This window comes from Pogona vitticeps, chromosome 5 (genome assembly GCF_051106095.1).
Source record: "Pogona vitticeps strain Pit_001003342236 chromosome 5, PviZW2.1, whole genome shotgun sequence".
Taxonomy (NCBI): Eukaryota; Metazoa; Chordata; class Lepidosauria; order Squamata; family Agamidae; genus Pogona; species Pogona vitticeps.
In genome coordinates this window covers 139,896,463-139,915,854 of record NC_135787.1, presented here as the reverse complement: position 1 = coordinate 139,915,854, position 19,392 = coordinate 139,896,463, and the positions used below count along the sequence as shown (strand labels likewise).

At 41.3% G+C, this 19,392-nt stretch overlaps 1 protein-coding gene across 6 annotated transcripts in view; it reads left to right on the top strand.

The window, feature by feature from the left end:
• Positions 1–19,392, top strand: part of SLC38A1 (solute carrier family 38 member 1) — a 68,356-nt gene that overhangs the window by 6,817 nt on the left and 42,147 nt on the right. For all 6 annotated transcript variants that reach the window (XM_020795515.3, XM_020795516.3, XM_020795519.3 and 3 more), the window contains exon 2: positions 17,977–18,155. In XM_020795515.3, coding sequence (XP_020651174.1) covers positions 18,037–18,155 — 119 coding nt within the window. In that variant the 5' untranslated portion in view covers positions 17,977–18,036. The remainder of the gene's footprint in view (positions 1–17,976; positions 18,156–19,392) is intronic.

The following is a 19,392-nucleotide window of genomic DNA, read 5'->3' as shown; positions in this document are numbered from 1 at the left end:
TCATCTATCACTTTGGACTCTTCTACCTGTCAGGCCTTTTCCCATTGTTTGCCAAGTGCTCTTTCCCTTCTCTTCCTCTCCATTTGGGGAGCATATTGGTTTTTGTCTGGAAACCTACAAAGAAATGAAATTATTGAAAGAGCCGGTACTGGGAATACAAATGGTTTCCTTTTCAACTGACCACAGCCAACATTTCCATCCAGAATTCTGGGACTTGTGGTCCAAAGAAATAACTATCCCAAGCCATGCTATTTGTTCTGTGACGTGGCTTTATTATTTGCAAAGAAGATGGTGCACTGTGTCCTAAGCAGAACAGAACTGCGAAGATGGCCAAACAGTATTAGTAACAGTAGGATACATTACTAGCCCTCAATTTTTATGTTCTAAGAATTGTTACCTGTGGTGTTTCCTTTCTGTCAAGATTTGTGTCTTTGAAGGGGCCAGTTTTTAAGAGGTGTTTCCTTTTGTATTTCTAGTTTCATACTCACTGTTTTATTATTCATGCCTTTGATTTTCTCCTGGTCATAGTGTTCTTATTTTCAAAAAGCTGTGGCGAGGAGACAATACAAAGGAGATGTATCACATCTCAGTCTTTGCATAAAAGAAGCAGTTTATGTGAAACTCAAGCTCTAGGTTTGAAGGCCTCACCAAGGTGCATAAAGGAAGGTGGAGCAACATCAGCCTATCTGTGAACATAACACGGAATCTAATTTCAGCCTGCCAGCAAATTGTTCTATGCCTCAAACATCTTCTAGGGTACAGTTTTTAAAATCTACTTGAATTCTTATGGAGAAGAGAATGAATATTTTGAAAATATGTAGTGCCTCATAAATTCCACCCAAATCCTAGACTCATTTTTAATAGCTCTATTTTGACACAGTCCTTTTGCAGCTGAAGAAAATAAATAGAAATATTTAATAATTTTTGCTATTTTGTATTATTGATTAATTCTACAGCACATCTTAATGTGCAATGTGCTGTATAGTTATTATTGGCATTAACATTCATAATAGAAGTACCTCATTTGGAAATACATAGAAATTTGCCCAGCCACAGTTCATACTAAGCAGACATGCAGGTCATCTGGTCACAGTTTTATCCACAGAAATTAGGTACACTGTAATTTTGTTGAAATTATAAAAATAAATACAAATGGAAATATACTTTCCATCTCTATGTATGAAATTACCATATTATTATTTTTTCCGTATCCTTTTCGATGAAATGTAAGAGGTCATTGTATTCTGACTGCATCTTTGCATGCAGATTCACAAATGAATTCTCTGGTGATAAGCTGTATGGAAAAATTCTTCAAGGAACAATTGTAAACTATTCAAAGACAAGAAAGATGGCCAGCTGGAGTGGAGCAGGTTGGGGAATGATACAGACAAAGATGTGTCACCTTACCTTACTGTTTCTTCAAATTCTGCTTCCTTTTTTTAACCTGGCCTTTCAGATCAGGGTTATAAGACTTTAGTTTTTTTACTTCCTATATTGAAACTAATGCACATTTTGATGTATTTTGCTAACAAGCACGTGAACTGGCATGCAGACTTGATTTGTGCCTGAATAAAGCACACAAATAGAGCCAACACAATCTCACATTGTGTATGTATCATGTACAGTATGACTCCCATATATGAGGAGCCAGAATCCACAGTTTCAGCTGTCCATGATTGCTGCTGCTGTTCACTACTATCTGTGGGGGGGGGTATTTTTTTTTCTTCGGCCGGTTTTCAATACATTCCTATGGGAAATGGTGCTTCGACTTACGAAAATGTTGAGTTACGGCCACCATTCCAATATGGATTAATTTCGTAAGTCGAGACACCACTGTATATTGGTGTACATCCTGAGTGGTTGGATTTAGATTGGCAGTGATAGTTGGGTGTCTGCCAGAAGAGTATTAAAAGCAGGGCTTTTTGTAGGGCATAGAATGTTTATGGATGCAATTGTTTTCTGATTGGCTGGTATGCTGCCTGACTATGGGCCTGCTGTTTCATATGTACAAGGAGTGTGTGAGAGAAAGGACCTTAGATTATCCAAGTTTTAATTTAACAGACAGAAAGACCTGATGGAGAAGTTCAGTTTTGTTCTGATTTGATTTGGTTAGTTTTGTTAGTAGCTGTGCCCTTTGATGAGAAAGGGTTTTGTGTTAGCTTAGAGTTGAGTCTCAGTTTAAGAGGGAGAGCTTTGGAGTGGTTAAAAGCTGTGCGGAGAAAGAACTGAAGAGCTTGCGAATCTTGAATCTTCTTATTCTTCTGTGTTATTTTTAAAGATACTTATTTTTAGTTTACAAATCTTGTTTATTATTTTTGGTAAAAAGCTGTTTTCCACTGCTGCTATAATATTTTGTTAAAACGTCAGATTTGTGTCACCAAAATGATAAAGGGTTGTGTGTGTTTCACCAAAAAGTGTTCTTTCTAAAAGGGCAGTGTAAACTCAGCCCTTAGCTATGACAGTGTTTAAGCAGAGTGGAAAGAGAGCACAGGTTGTTTGCCTGCTCTTGGTAGAAGGGGTATTCCAGGGTGAAAAGTTCTATTACATGTTAAATGGCAACCCCAAAATTAGTGAAAAGAGTCTGGGAGGGTTGTTAAGAGGTGGATTATATACCAGGGTGAGTGCTGGAGGACCCCATGTGTCAGGTTCTCTTCTGTGTCAGTGTTTGTATGTTTCTCTACCAAAAGATATCCACAAAAAATTCTATTTCTGTGAATGGGGAAATGTAAACAGCTATGTAATGACATAGCTGGAAAAGGCTATGCAATAACATCAGAATTATTTTTTTGGATAATTTTTTGCCCACTTCCAGCCCAGAGAAAACAAGAAAAAGGAAGTAGGAGACAACTGTTACAAACATTGGTCATTGACACCAGCTTATCAACAAAAAAGGAGAACCCAAAATTGGGAGAAAGACAGGCATTCATCTGAACAAACACAGACATGCTTGGTCCTGGTAGTATAACTATGTTAAAAAAGGAAAGAAAAAGGGCATATGTTACAGACAGTATGTTACACTGGCAGAAGTCCCGCACGGCATGTCCGGTGACTTCACTGAGATACAGTATGATCTCCATATCTGCTGGGGATTGGTTCTCCAAACCCTCATGGGTACTGAAAACCATGGATAATGGCTAATGTGATAGATAGAGAGAGAGAGAGAGAGAGAGAGAGAGAGAGACAGACAGACAGACAGACAGACAGACAGACAGACAGATAGATAGACAGACAGATAGATAGATAGATAGATAGATAGATAGATGCACGCACGCACGCACGCACGCACGCACGCATACATACATACATACATACATACATACATACATACATACATACATACATACATACATACATACATACAGTGGTGCCTTGCATAACGAGTGCCCCATTTAATGACAAATCCACATGGCGATTCATTTTTTGCGATTGCAAGAGCGATCACATAGCGATTTTCCCCATAGGCCCCCGGCGGGCGCTTCGGAGCAGCCGCGGGGGAGGGCTCCCCCGCCGTCATTCCGAAGCGCTTCGGCCGGCCGGCGCTTCACAATGATGGCGGTGGAGCCCTCCCCCGTGGCCACTCTGAGGCGCCAGCCAGCATTTTCACGGCGGGCGCTTCAGAGCGGCCAAAGCGCCCACTGGCCGGCTTTGTTAAAATGGGGGCTTTGGGAGGACCGCGGGGAGCCCTCCCCCGTGGTCCTCCCAAAGGCCCCATTTTAACACAGCTGATTGGCGGTTCCAAAATGGCTGCCGCCACCATTTTCGCGCGCTGCCCTCGCTTACTGAGGTGGCGAAAATGGCGGCGCTACGGAGGATCTTCACATAACTGTGAGTTTTCGCCCCATAGGAATGTGTTTAATGCATTTCTGTGGGGTTTTCCCTCCCGCATTGCGATGTTTCCGGATAGTGACGATTAATCCAGAACGGATTAACGTCGCTGTGCGGGGCACCACTGTAGATAGATAACATGGTGGAAAGAGAAAAAACCTAAAAAATAGTTTCCATGCATTACCAGAACTGCCCACTAAAGAGGGCCAGAGACCACACTATGTATTTTTCACTATTCATAGCACAGTCTCTGGCTCCCTCTACTGGCTGGTTCTGGCAATACATGTGAAAAAAATTTCTGGATTTTTTCCTTTTAATATTTTTAATATTTTCAGACTGGATAAGTGAAACTATGTATACTGATCCTGCAGATACAGGAGTCCCACTGTACCTTCCAAAGCGCATCAATAGTTAGAATGTCCAGGGAGGTGGGGCTTCCTTGCAGCGAGATTGGCTGGGTTTCAGGAGGCTCCTGAAACTAACTGAGGCCACTTAGTTTTGACCCTCTCAAATTTGGGGTGGGGGAGAAGGACTTTTACTAGGAGAAGTGAAAGTCTGAAGCAACAGAATCTGATTGAGAAGGAGAGTGAACTGGGAGATCCCTGGATTGGTTTCTCTTTGAAGTTACAATCTGAAAAGCAGAAACTGAGAAAGCACCATTTTGACACAGAGCTGTGAATGCCCAAAGACAGACAGCAGAAAAATACAGAAGGATTTTGGAAAAACAATCTTGACCAAACTTGAAGTAAGTGACTTGTTTTACATATGGAACTGCTAAGGACAATACAATGAAGAACCTGGGTGTAATCTGTCAAAGAAGGTGACTGGATCTGGATCTGGCCAGACTGGCAAACACTCCCCCCCCCCTTTCATTTGAGGCTTGGCTGAGAAACAGAAAGGGGAAGGGAGAAAAAAAAACCCTGCTTCTATTGCAGCAGTAAAACCTGCTTTTTCAGGACAATATAACTATAAATTACTGATGGATTTAAATCTGTGAAGCAGCCAGAAACAGTCTGGGGGGAGCCCTTCCTTCCGTCAACTTTTTGCCCTAAGCTATTATTGTGAATAACTATTGTGGTCACTACCTGCTTGAAAGAAATCTAGATAATACCTCCGATTATGGAACACTAAGACATCCTCAAGAGCATTCAGAACATTGTACTTAATGGACTGCATCAGATGAAAACAGAGATGGATCAGCTGTTCGAACAAATTAAAGATGTGGAGACACAAATGGAATTTACAGTCAAGATAGTGAAGATGGAGAAAGAAGTGAAACTGTGACAGGGAACCAACTTTTTAAAACCATAAACAGAGACACATAATTTGATTCTTAAAACCCAGAAGGTTCTAGAAGAAAAAGGTGAAGATACAGTGCAGCAGAGAGCCAATTTGTTAATATCCCTTATGGAGAAGTCAACAGCAGAAATGCATCAGATTACTATGAATTTGATATGAAAGGGAGACGCATGCTGTGGCAGATGAGGAAAGGGAGACAATACCTGGAGTGTATGAAGCTCTTGAGAATGGATGTGTGGTCCATAAGATGGAAAATGGAAGATGACGTGATAATAGCAGCACAAAATATTGGTTAGAATATGGAGATAGAGCAGTGGAGATAAATGCTGTTACAGTGAGGTCTCGACTTACAAACTTAACCTGTATTGGAAGGCAGTTTGTAAATCGAAATGTTTGTAGGTCGAATCTGCATTTCCCATAGGAATGCATTGAAAACCATTTAATCCGTATCTGCTCCTTTCCGTCCATAGAAACTAATGGGAAGCTGCTATTCCGCCCTCTACCACTAGATGGGGATATTTTTTCTTTTTTTATTCTTAGGTCGAGAAAAGTTCAGGAAAGGAGGGGGGAGGCAGGGAACAGTTTGCAAAGCACTTTTGAAACCTTTTTTTTCCAACGAAGCCAATTTAAAAGCATGTTTTAAAGCATGTTGTGTTGATTTTTTCAGCACAAAGACACACAGGCAGGCTTTTAAGATGCTGAGCAAGCCTCCCTAAGCCTCCTCAGAGCCAGCCGATCAGCTGAGGGACATTTATGGACCAGAGGCTATGCTGGTTGTGGATCTCTGGAAGTTGTAGTCTGGAGGGGGGAAAAACCTCAACATCCTTTTGATTTTTGACCGTGGTTTTGTACCTTTGGTTAGAATTGCAAAAAGGTGTTTAGTTTTATCTGTGGCTATCTATAGTGAGCAATATGGGGAAAGGGTTGTGTCTTTCTCTTCTTTATAGACCAAAAATAACCAAAAGAGATGTATGGGAGCTGATATGCTAGGGAAAATATTAGATATGGGGGGGAGAGAGAAAAGGAGGTCAGTTACTTTCCTGGACTTATTTGGAAGTTTGTGTTTCAGTCTTCCAGGTGTGAGAGGAAATGATTGGATTTCTCCTGCTTCTTGGAAGACATTGAGATCACACAGCCTGTCCTTCTGAAGAGCTAGATTGGCAGAGAGAAAGGGCAAAAACTGAGCAGTGGCATCAACAGCCTCAGTAAGGGAAAGTTAGGTAGGATTTATGTTGGCTTTGATATTGTGGGAGTTGTAATGCCAAAAAGTAACATTTCCCAGCTCTGCTTCTGCATATGCTTAGTACTTTAATAGTGATCTGTTTTAAATTACTGTTATAGGAAATGAAATCCATGAATACTTGAAGCAGGACTTTTTTGCTTTGATGGTACTTTAGAGTTGGAATTGCATCTGCAAAGGTCTGCTGGAGACGTAAATTTATATTATATTTTATATCATTTTGTTTTTTAATGTAAAACTGTATATTTTAAATTGTTTTTATCTTCTAAGTTGTGAGCCGCCCAGAGTAGACTATGTCTAGATGGGCGGCATATAAATGCAATAAAATAAATAAATAAATAAATCCTTATATAGCAGGGGTCTCAAACATGTGGCCCAGGGGCCATTTGCAGCCCACTGTATGATAGTTTGTCCCCCCCGCCTTGCCTGCCCCCCCCGAAGCACCCACACGTCCTCTGCTGTCAAGAGTTTAAAAAAAGCCTCGCCTCGCTCGCCAGCTCTCTCTCAAGACAGCGCCTCTTGCACCCTCCATCCAGAACTGCAGCCTGCCAGCCAGCCCCCCTGTCTGCCGGCTGGCAGGCTGCAGTTCTGCATGGAGGGTGCACGAGGCGCTGTCTTGGGGGAGAGCCGGCGAGTGAGGTGCCCTTTTCCCCGAACACCCAAGCCACCACTGAGCGATGCCTGAGAGCGGAGCTCCCTCCTGTCCCGTCCTTGAAGAGCGCCTCCAAGCCGCCAACAGCAGCTGCTGCTGCCACCGCCTCTTCTGGGGAAGCAGCTCTCTGGCTCTCTTTCTCTCTTGGCTCCCCCAACACCAGCCTGGCCAGTGGCTGCCTCAGTGCCCAGTGGTGCTTCCTCCTCCTCTTCATCCTGCTTCAGCTGCCTCGGCTCTGGAGGCTGTCTGGGCTCACCTTGCAAAGTTTGCTCCTCTGTCATGGTGGGGGTAGCTGCTGCTGCGGAGTGTGCCTTTTTGAGGGGGGGCCTCAGAGGAAGGTTGTCGGACCTCCGTGTGTGTTTGTGTGCGTGCATGCGTGCACACCTGTGGGCCCCCCACTCCACCCCATTCTGTTTAATTTTGCAGGTACTGGTGGGGGCTTTTCTCCTTTGGCAAGGTGAATTCTGTGAGGTTTGTTTGTTTGTTTGTTTGGTGTTTTTTTGTTTTTGTTTTTGTTTTTTAATTTTATGTCGTGCTCTTCTCCCGGCTAGGCAGTCACCGCTACTTCCTCCTTTCTCCGCTTCTTCATCCTGCTGCTGGTGGTAGTAGTAGTAGTGAAGAAGGAGCTGGAGGGGGTCGTGGCTGGCAACAAGGGCTCACACACTCCTCCTCCTCAGAGCCCCAGATGGGCTAAGGAAACTCCTGGGCAGCTTCCTCAGGATCTTGCTCCGCTTGGCGGAAAATCTGATGCAGCCCAGGCTCACCCAGACTCTGCCTCCAGCGGCCCCCAGGTAAATTGAGTTTGAGACCCCTGTTATATATAGTGACTTCAGATGTATTTGTTTCCATGCAAACAGGAAAGGACACATGTGGCCCAATGTATGGTTTGATGTCAAAGTTACTGGAAGGAAATGAAGCCTTTAATTCATGCAAGAGAGTATTGGACACACTGAAATTTTAGACAGTTACCACTAGGGGAACATTACAAAAAATGGACATGTCAAGGATAGATGAAACTTGAGTATGGTTTGGCAATGAACAAAGCAAATACAAGTATAGTGATTATCAGTAAAATGCATCTGCTTTTTCTCACATTTGGTAACTTTAGTATTCTAGTAGAGTATCAAATAATTAAACATTTCTGAAGATATAAAAAACAGGCACCTAGCTAAAACATTTCAGGCCACTGATTTGTTAAAATAAAATATTTGTATCCTGCCTTTCTCCATGAAGTGGCACCAAAGGTGCCTTAGCATATGTCTTTAGAGATGCAAATAAAAACAAAATATTTTATTAGAATGGCTACATTAATAAATCAGTTATCAAACCATTTCCCCAATGAATCAAGATTGATGGTGTGCAATTAAAATGCAAAAATCCTTGGGTGCGTTATTATGTACTTCATGCTAATGTTGTTGCTGAATTGATCTCATCAAGTAATCTCATCAATGACTTCACTTTTAGAAAGACACCATGGCTGTACCCATACGGCACTATACACCATAGGTCAGATTATCTTCAATTGTATTGACCGTTTGTGTAGGGGAGGTTTCCCTGACATCTCCTGACATATGTTTTAAGACTATTTGGAGAGACTGGTAGCATGTCTGTTATTATAGAATATAGTACGTTTATTGAAATTACTGATCTGTCATCTTCAGCATTCAAACCAATCATGATGGTCTTTAATAAGTCAGCCTTAAGATAGTACCAAGTCAATGCTTGTACAAGACATTAAAGACAAAGATCTCCAGTATTCAATAGCATGTGCAGACATGACCTGCTCACCAATGTACTTTGCTTTAAATTTTAACTTCTCCAAGTTAGCAAATTATATCGAATCACAGCACCAAGGTATCATTTTGTCTTCTCAAGGGCTAGGTTTAATTGCTTTCCCTCAGCCTTGTTAAAAGGGTGCTTTAATAACATTCCTTATGGAGAAGGAATATGCCCATGTGGGGAACAAACAGTTGAGTCCTTGGCACATACCATTCTAGAATGTAGCTTACATAGGTCTGAATGTATCCGTTACCTCTACCCAATAATGTGTAAATGTACTAGTATACCTCCCACACACTACCTGAAGTTTCTGCTGTCCGGAGAGAACCAATTAATAACACAGTCGATGGCTAAGTTTTTATTCTCAGTTTTAAGAATTCGTAAAATGTTATATTAAGACAACCACATGACTCAAGTTTTATACTGCTGATGTGTTCTAACAGCTTACTTATTCTGTATATCTTATATAGTTTTTATTTTTGTATTTTTGGGTCTATGACCATATAATAATAAAAAAGAAATGAAACAAAGAATCTAGTGAATGCTCACTACCTTTCTCATCCATGAGGGTCTGCCTCACATTTATTCCATTGCTGTGCTCTGTTAGGAGTCAACAAACAGATTGCCTCAAAGACTGATCACCTGTTTACTATTTAGAACATGTCGTGTTCCAAGATATACTCCAAGAGACTTCTGATCTGAGAACATTTCCCTCACTCTGCAACATTTGGGTTTATCAAAGAAGCATAATGCTGTCATGCTCCCTGTTTACTACATAAATGTATGTGTGCATGCATATGTTTAGCTAGTCTTCTCATGTTCTTAGGAGTCTTGTTTGGCTACTTAACAAATAGAAAGGTTATGAAACATTTCTTTTCCTGCTGTCCTAAAATGTGCCTGTCCTTTTAAATTATGGTTTAAATTGGTTTAAAGTTTCAATACTTTTCTTGTTTGTTATTTACGGTAGTGTTAAATATCAAAACTCAGTGCATACATTTTATAGCTTAAAGAAATAAAATACAAAGGAACAGTTAAACTACAGTTCTTTTGTCAGCACCATGATTAATAACAACAGATTTCATGTTGAAATTTCTCAGCAGGAACAGAATTTGATTTGAATAATTATCTGAAACTTCCTGCCATTGGTCTGTGACAAATTATACATATTTCACCTGCTACAACTATTTCTCAGAGTTGTGAGGTCAGGAGCTCATTACCTTGTTGTTTTTAAAAAGGCTATATGGAGATAGGAAGACATTGTATTGCTCTATAAACTATACTTCTCTTTATTCTTCAAAGAAAACATATTTGTGATTTCTCTCCACTCCCCTTGCCACTTTTGTCTACATCTTATTTTTATATTCCTAGATAGCTTTGCATGTTTAGCTCTTCAAATTGTTGTTTGGTGGTTTGCTTATTTCCTCTGTTTCAAAACCATTGTACCCTGTTTTCTTTATTCTTGAGAAAGAGAAACTACTCCAAAGTTCCAGGAGAGGTTGATTTTTAACTAACATATAGGCCAGCCAGTCTGTGTAGTGTAGGGACCTGGTCTTCTTGACTGACATAAGAGCCACTCAACCAATATTGGCTTCTGTTAGGAACTTGGGGGAAGTCAATACAGCCTAGAAGGTTATAGGTACAGTATGTCAAAATTCCTGAATTCACTAAACCACATGTAAACACATGTGTTATGAAACAAATCCATTATGTTCAACTAGAAAGTTTTGTCACAGAGCCCCGTCTTCTTCATGTCTAGAAGAACTTGGGTGGCTACTGTTAACGATTTTAGGAGGGACAGCCCTGTATTTCAAAGCTGGTCCTCATAGCTGGAATCCCTGGACTGGGGAACTGGGAAAAGGACATGCAAGAGACAAAAACACACATTAGGCACCATTTTCTTTTTCACTAACCTTTGTGCTGAGATATGAGAAAGAAGGAAGGGGCAATCATCCAGAGTCACTGAGATACCTCCTTCCCTCCCTCACACTGCCATGTAGCATGTGGAAAGGAAAGGAAAGAACCAGCAGGAAGTTAGGAGAAAGCCAGAGAATGAGGAGAAGGTGACAGCTGAGAAGCAGAACTGAGAAAATAAAAGGACAACATTGGGATACTAGTCAGAAATGGAGAAGACAAGAGGATTCAGGAGACACTGAGGAGGAAAGAGGGAGATGAGAGGTGATGAGTGGCAATGCCACAGTGCTTTGGGAAGCCAGGGAAAAGAAAGGGGAGAAAATGGAGATTTTAGCCAGGCTGGGCAGTAAAGGGCAACAACTTACCTTGCACATATATCCCAGGATGCATCCCATACAACTAACAGTATTTTAAGATTCTGTGTATTTACAAGGTTTGGAAAGAGCCAGAGGGTTAAAACAACACACACAGTGAGAGAAACACACACACTTATACAACCCTCTCTGCTTCTGCAGAGGCTAAATAAAGGGATGGGGTGGGGGCATTTAATGTTCACAGTGGTCTGCCGAAATACGTTTTTAGAGCTGCAGCACTTGAATTCCTGCCTGATTCTACCAAGCTGTGTGAAAGACAGAGGACAAGAAAGGACAAAGAAACTGTTGTCACAGATACAAGAAAGGTGAAGGGAATCTGAAACTCTCATTATCGGTGACCTTTAGTCATGCTAGCTAGGATAGATTGTTGTTGTACATTCATCTATTTACCTACCTGTCTAATTGTCTTACAGTATATCCTGTCTTAGGTCCTGAGGGCTGGTCATTCCTCTTCCCTGTTGTAATGTATACAAATCAAATTCCTGGTGAAAGTGCTCCTCCACAATGCTTGATATGCAGCTAATTTTGAAATAACATTCCTGAGTTTTTCTGGAGGTCAAGTCATGGCAACTGGACTACTTATTCGATTGAAACATGTGACTCATTCAAATAGCTTCTCCAGACTGAATGAGTAGCAAAGTGTTTAATAAGAAAGAAGTCCAGTTGCCATGACTCAAGTTCCAGATAACCTCACCTGGATAACCGAGAATCTTCACAGATATATTCCTGAGTTTTATTTTTTCTGTTTATTTAATTGCAGTCCATTGTGGCTTAAGTGCACATTTCTAGTATAGGGGTTAGAGTGTTTGTTTGGGAATTAGGAGATCTGGTCTCTATTTCCACTGAACAATGGTACTTTAGTGCACTGGTTCTTAACCTTGGGTTACTCAGGAGTTTTGGACTGCAACTCCCAGAAGCCTTCACCACCAACTGTGCTGGCTGGGGATTCTGGGAGTTGCAGTTCAAAAACATCTGAGTAACAAAGGTTAAGAACCACTGCTTTAGTGTAACAAATAACTAATTAGTTAAGACTCTTGTATTTACATGTAGCAGTTTAAATTAGGAGGAGAAGGATGTGCTGTCAAGTCAGTTCTGATTTTTGATGACCTTTTTCAGGCTTTTCCAGGTAAAGAATATTCGGAAATGGTTTACTATTCTGTTCTTCTCAGGGCACCCTGAGACTGCGCAGCTTGCTCAAGGCCACATAGGCTGGCTCTTCTCCTGGGAGGCACAGTGAGGAATTGAACTCCCTCTGTAACCAGATACCTAAACCATCCAGCCAGCTCTTAAGTTAGCACAGATAGACATTTTATGCAAAATGCCTTCTCAGTGTTCTCATTTTTGTGATGCATCAGTGGCCAGCCTTGTCTTAGGAACCAAGAATTACTCTGAGACCATGAGGCCATTGAAAAAAGGGCTATTGAAGCTCTGCAGAAGCAAGAAGAAAGAAAAGGAAGTGTCTTTGAGGCAGGTTAAAGCTAAAGAGCCATTAGAAGGAGGAGCAGAGACTTTGAGAAGATCTCTATCAACAACAGGATAGTAGAGGGAACAGAAGTCATCTAATCAGTCACAGTTTTCTACATTTGATGAGTGGTATTGTGTTTCGAAGCCTGCCGTGCTCTGGTCCATGGGGTCACGAAGAGTCGGACACGACTAAACGACTAAACAACAACATTGTGTTTCTACTTACACATGTTATTCTGTCAATTTTGCACATATTTACAATTTTGTATTAACTGAAAAATGTCATCTTTGGCTGTGAAAGATTTTTTTTCTTTGTTTCAGTTTTTTGGGAGCATCTTTGTCCTCCATATTCCCTTTTTTTACAGTCTATCCTCCTTTTTAGCAATAGAGCAACAGGCACCGTATTATGGAGAAAAAGGCCTTTGGTTTAACGCAGCAAGCTAGTTCTTCTGTTAAACGGACAGCTCAGGGTCATTTGTATTCTGTTGTATATGTAAATCTAATTCTGCACCCAAAGGCTTATACTGTTTTCATATAATTAAGCAAGTGTACATATACATGTGTGTTTTAAATAAATTATTCACGAGAACAAGAAGTGATGTTGAGCACTGATTGAAACCTAGCATTATGTGAGCAAACATTTCTGTTCTCTCTTTTTCCTTGCTGATCCCACCAATTTGTGAGATTTGTACTTACGGGATCAGAGTTACAAGCAACATAGTTAACTAGCTGCATTTTAGAATAACAAAGGTGTGATTAAGTTACATTTCAAACATAGTGTACCAGGTAGGATCAAAATTACTCCAGTGGTGTATTGCTAAAGTGGACACAATGTGGCTTGCAGGTTCCCAAGCCAACCAACCTTGTCTACCCACGGTGTATTGAACAACAATTTCTAGTTATTTCAAAAACTTATATTTTAAGGACATTTTTATTACTTTCTGTAGAATTTTTAGGGGAACTCTAACTTTGGAAAGTTTTGTGCCATTTTCTTGGAGAACGCAAGATTTGTTTCGTGTCATATTTACTATTTTTGTTGAGCGTTTCAAGGCTCAATGTCAGATTTGGCCAGTGAGGATGCTGGAAAATGTTTCACTGTATTTTTCTGTTATGTCTGCAAAGCAAAATGCAACAAAGCATCTTCATCTTGCCGGCCCAAAGTAACAAGCGGTCTACTGAGTGCATTTTTAAAAATAATGCTCCAAGCTCTGGGAGGATGCACAAATGCTATGGGAGGAAGGGGAATTCAGTCTACCAGTGGTATCTCTTTCAGGCTGATGGATAGGCATAGTTGAGTACAAACCCAAGTTTTATGCTCCATCTTTATCCCAATCTTTTAGGATTTCACCAGGCATTGCCTCTAGACAGTCCACATCAGTCATCTTGACTTTAAGGTGCAGAAACTTGCTTGTTTAAAATGAAATGTTATTTCCACAGTGAACTTATTTTGTATCTTCTTTTTTTCTCATCCTATCTGACTTGTTTGGGCATTTGACATGGGGTTGGTTGGGATTAGTCAAAAGGGAAATACAGGGTGGTTTTGTGTTTGTTGTTATATTGGCTGCTGCTGACAGGAAGTGAATACTGAGAAGAACTGAGTCACTGACTGGGGTTAGCAGCTCTGGCTATCAGTAGCTGCAGTCCCATTCAGGCATGAGTTAATGAGCAGGAGCTGGTGAACAGAAAGACTAAATAAAGTGTTTTTCATGAGGCTTTAGTGAAGGGGATGGTGGTTTGAGAGGGAAGCCAGGAGTGTGGCATTGCCTACCTAGAATGAAGAGACATGGGTGGTGGCGGAGCTGTAGCAGTGATCAGAAACATCTCTATCATGTCTGGTTTTTTTTTCCTGATGATATGGGAAGATAACAGCTGCAGTAAGTACCTGATTGAAGAGAAGATACAGTGGCTTGAAACTGACCTATCCACATTTTGACTCATCAGGGAAGATGAAACATTTACATTTCTGGATAGAGCAGATAAGATTCTTCTGGGAGGCCAAAAGAGGAGGGATGTCTCTAGAGAGAGGAAACACACCAGATGCCAGAGGAAATAAATGAAATACAGTGCCGAAGCAAAATTAGCTGGTAGCATGGTGTGACTTTGGAGCTACACTGTTTATTCTAGATCCCATCCATTGACACTCATCCTGAGCCACTGGAACACAGCAATCACTTCCAGGAAAAGGAGAAAATGAGTGGTGCTGATTGGTAATGCCCTTTTGAGAGAGACAGCATCCTAACGGGATGTCTCAAGAAGTGTTCTGTCATCATAAGAAAATCCAGGACATAACATAGATTTTGCCAGACTCATCAGACCTTTTAACCATTTCCTCTCCTTTCTGACTCATATGGGAACAAATGATATGGCCAAATACAGGCTTCAAATTCTCTTAATATGATGAAGGACCTTGTGATACAGAAGGTTATTTCACCCATGCTACCAGTTGAATGCCATGGCCCAAATGAGAAAGATTAATTCTGTGCATCCCCACATGGATGATGTCCTTGGGAAGGATTCTGATTTCTTGATCTGTGTTTCCACCAAGAAGGACATAGGAGAAGATGGGTTGCATCTCACATGGGTTGGGAAGAATATGGCTGCTGAGAGTCTCACAGACCTGACCAGGAGGGTTTAAAATTGAATTCTGCAAGGAAGGTAAATAGTGTTCCAGAGTGTGAAGGGGACAGGGTCCCAGATTCCTCTGTTGGTGTGCCATCATACTCCAACCAAGGACCTGAGACTTCCTCCCGGAGTGTTACGTGGACCTCTGCACTAACCCATCAGGGGTGGCAGCCCAGCTGACAGTGGAAGTTCACAGAGTGCAGCTACCCCATGACCTATCACTTCCTGAGAAGCATGGATCCAAACTGAAGCCATGATTGTCATGTCCGTCCTGGGCTTTGGAGAATGACCCCTGGAGGACCAGCAGAAATTTGTCCATGGCAGATGACGGCTATAAAAGCTGCCTTACCACCAGGGGTGGCAGAAACCTGGCGGGAACCAAGGCAAAAGGAAGAGGGCTGTGAGACTGGAAAGGTGCAAGAACCCCAAGAGGGAAAGACAGGCACTCCAGAGTTGGAAAGGATTGCACTCAAAAGGGAGAAGCAGCTACCTCTGAGCCAGAGGAGAGACAGGTATCCTAGAGCAGGAGGGAGAACTCCCAAGCCCATGGGTCCCTGGAAACTGAAGGACTAGAGGGAGAAGAACAACCACTAGAGGACGAGGACTGGGGAGATGCCCAGGATGAGTAGTCAGGCAGCTACTTGGCAGAAGAGTCTCCAGAAGAGCAGAATCCCCCAGGTGACTGGGATTATATATATAAAGAGTATCCCCAGTGAGGTGTCTGGCTCCTGTTGTGAGTTCCCAAGAGAGAAGCCACCAAATATGAGTATAGACCACCCCTGTGTCCCTCCTATTGGGGAGAGAGAGGGAGAGGAGAAAGAAGGCAATCTTCCCAAAATAGATACTGGCAGAGAAAGAGGCAGCACAACCACCAACATCAAGAGGTCAGAAGACAGACAACTTTGGAGGAAGAATCTCGACATATCTTTCCTCAGTGGTGACACCCCTTGTTTTGTGGGGGCATATTAGGAGGAAGACATCCTGGGAGTAGGGTTGTGCCAGGCAAGTACGCAGAGGACTCAAGGAAGAAAAGTGGGTTCCTCCAAGATACTTTGATTCGGTGAAAGAATCCAAGGACTAAAGAGAGAGAATGTGGGAATGATGAGCAGAACTAATACTCAGGATTCTAAATATAATTTGTTATTTGTTACCCCAATCCAAGTTCCAGTAAAGCTACTGGCTTCAGGGGCCAAAAAGAGAAGGGGGATTCCCTGTCACGCTGGCTGGGGCTGGCGGGACTCACACAGAGAACAAGGGACGCCAAGAACAGGGGAGAGCAGGACCATGATGTGGGCCAGAAACTGAGACAATAGTTCAGGAACCTGCAGGGACCAAGAATAAATAAAAACCCAGGAGGTGATGACTCATAGTCTGAGGTGTCTCTGTCTATTGCACAGACTGTGGGAAATAGGAAAAATAAACTTGAAAACTTAACACAGGAAGGCAAGTGTGATTAATAGGCTCTACTGAAATCTCATGCATTTAAATTTATGATTGGAATGTAGTCATGAAAGAATGTCTCTTGTTCAAAAAATAGGTTAAGTTGAGAGGGCGAGCAATGGCATCAAATATGAAGGATGCATATGGGGTGAGAAAATCCATGATTTGGAACATAGGAGGCTCATGGAGGGTGCTTAGGTATAAACTACAGTGTCATCACTCCAGGAGAACTTTGCAGAACTCTGTGTAAGACTGAACATTTCTTGCATCAGCTTACCAAGCATTTAAAGAGAGACAGAGAATAGTAATGGAAGAGTTCAACAATCTTGATATCTGCTGGAAATCAGACTGCCAAGAATGTTGTCTAACAAATTTTTAATTTGCCCTAATGATTTAATTTTCCAAGAAGTGTAAGACATGACAAGGGGATTACCTCTCCTGCGCCTGATCCTCATCAAGAGGGGAAAACCTGTTTAGCAAGGTGGAAGGAGCAGAACATTAGAGGAAGTGACCATGTTCTCTTGGGATATGTTACACTGAGGAAAGAGAAAGCTGAGCATAATCAGATACACATTCTGGCCTTCAAGAAACCGGATTTTTAAAAGCATGAGGAATGTGTGACTTGTTTATAAGTTGATTAATGAACCAGAAATATTGGTGATTTCCTTGTAGATAAGTGTGTGTTCTTCAGGTACTTTGTTTTAGGGCAAATTATGGTATGTTTTTTCCCCTTTGCCTGTGTGACAGCAGTGGGAGTTAAAGCCTTCAATGCATTGTGGTGGGGAATGTATCCGTCACCAGCAAAGGTTGTCTACCACTGACAACTTCCAAACCATGGCCCTATTTTATTAACATGTGTAGAGCTCATTCTAATCTACCTTGCAAGCTTGTTGTGATGGTAAGATGTAATGTGAGAACTAAGTTGCCTGCCATGAACTCCTTAGAAGTGCAAAGTCTAAATGTAATAAGTAGGTTAGTATTCTGGAGCACAACTAAAAAGTTTGTTTCCTTATATACTGTATAATAATTTTTAGTTCAGGAATTTTACATTATTTTTCAAAGTCTATAAGTGGGTAGTAAAGAGCATTGCGTTGTATGACAACCTAGAGAATATATTATACAAAGTTAATGGCATCATAACAAGAAAGAAAGGAAGCAACCTACAGGTTGTAAGTGTGTTTGTATATCTTTCAGCAGCTCTAGCCTTGATCATAGAATGCATAAACTTTTGATCATTCAAACCAAGAAAAGGTCATAGTTCAAAAATTCTGGGGTGAGTGTTCATGAAATAATTGTTTTTGTTATTCTTCCTCATTCTCAACAGTCTTCAATTTTCTTTTTGAGTTAATTCCTTTCTCCCTTTTTTTCAGGTTGCCTGTCACTAACCTCCAAAGATCAAGTAAACATCAAAATAAGTTTCCTAATCCAAGATGCCTTTCAGAACAGGACTAGAATTAACTGAAATGCAGAATATGAAAGTCCCTGAAGATGACAATGTCAGCAATGATTCCAATGATTTCACAGAAGTTGAAAATGGGCAGATGAATAGGTAAGTCGTTTCCTACTGCTCAAACTTTGCCATGTGAAAGCATGTTGCTAAGAAAGAGTATTTCTGACTTGAAACACAGCTGGTGAATGATTCATCATTGTGTCATATGCCATTTGAGGAGGCAATTTGAATTTCAGACCCAACCTCTGCTGGGCATTGGCATTAAAAGCCAAAGCGGGGGGGGGGGGAAGAAACCATGGGTACTAACTTATTCGACCTTTAAATGTCAATATAGTTAGTAGGAACATTTAGAATACAGTGTAACCAAAGAGCCACTAATTTAAATGGCCTGTTAACTCCAAACACAACCCCAAATCAGATGAATGGTGTGAGGCATCTCGGACATATTTAAATGGTTACTTGTATCCTCGTTTAGCACAGAAAGTTAGTTTAGTGCAGAGGTGGTCCAATTTAAAATTTGTTGATCAAGTTTGTCTTTAACTAGAACTCTAGGACTTTGCGCACATTGTGTCTGCAAAAAACTGGTGTCTTTTTCCTTTGAGAAGACACATGCAAGAACAGCTGATTGTTTTAAAAGATTCAGATAACCCTTGCAACACTTCTTTATCCTTAAAAGTTCTTGAAACAAGGCAGGAGCTCTCATCTTTTTTGAAAAATTTTTGTTTATTGGCTTAAAGGTTAGTACTATAAGCTTGTTTCATTTGTGGGGGGAAAAAGGGTTTTTTTTTTTCTTGTCAAAAACCCCACAAAATACATAGCTTTCTTACAGAACCAGGAGTATAATTTTGTATTTCCCTGGCCTGGTATGCAAGAAGTAAACGAGGAGTTATATTCCTAACTAAAGGCTACCAGCTAGGCACCAGAGAAAAAGAAATATATTAAGACCTAAAGCATTTTTGTTAAACACCAAAACTGGACTAAGCTATAGGCCTCCCACACCCAAATCTGTACCTGGTGGGACCATCTTCCTTCATTTCAGCAAGGGAATTTGGATGAGATGTTGTTGTTGTTTTTTGTCATACAATGGGGATTCAGAATTCCTTGGGTGCAAATCACAAAGAGATCTATCAGTCAATTCCAATTATTTATGTCCATTCCATTTTACTGTTACAAAGACAAGCCACTAAGACTCACAGATGCATACATGCAACTCTTCCTCAGGAGCAGTTTTGAATGGACTAGAAGCTTCTGCTTGCATTTTAGATGAACTGCAATTCAGTGTTATTTCTAAACCAGCATGGACAAAGTACAAGCTGTGTGCTATACATAGCCCCCA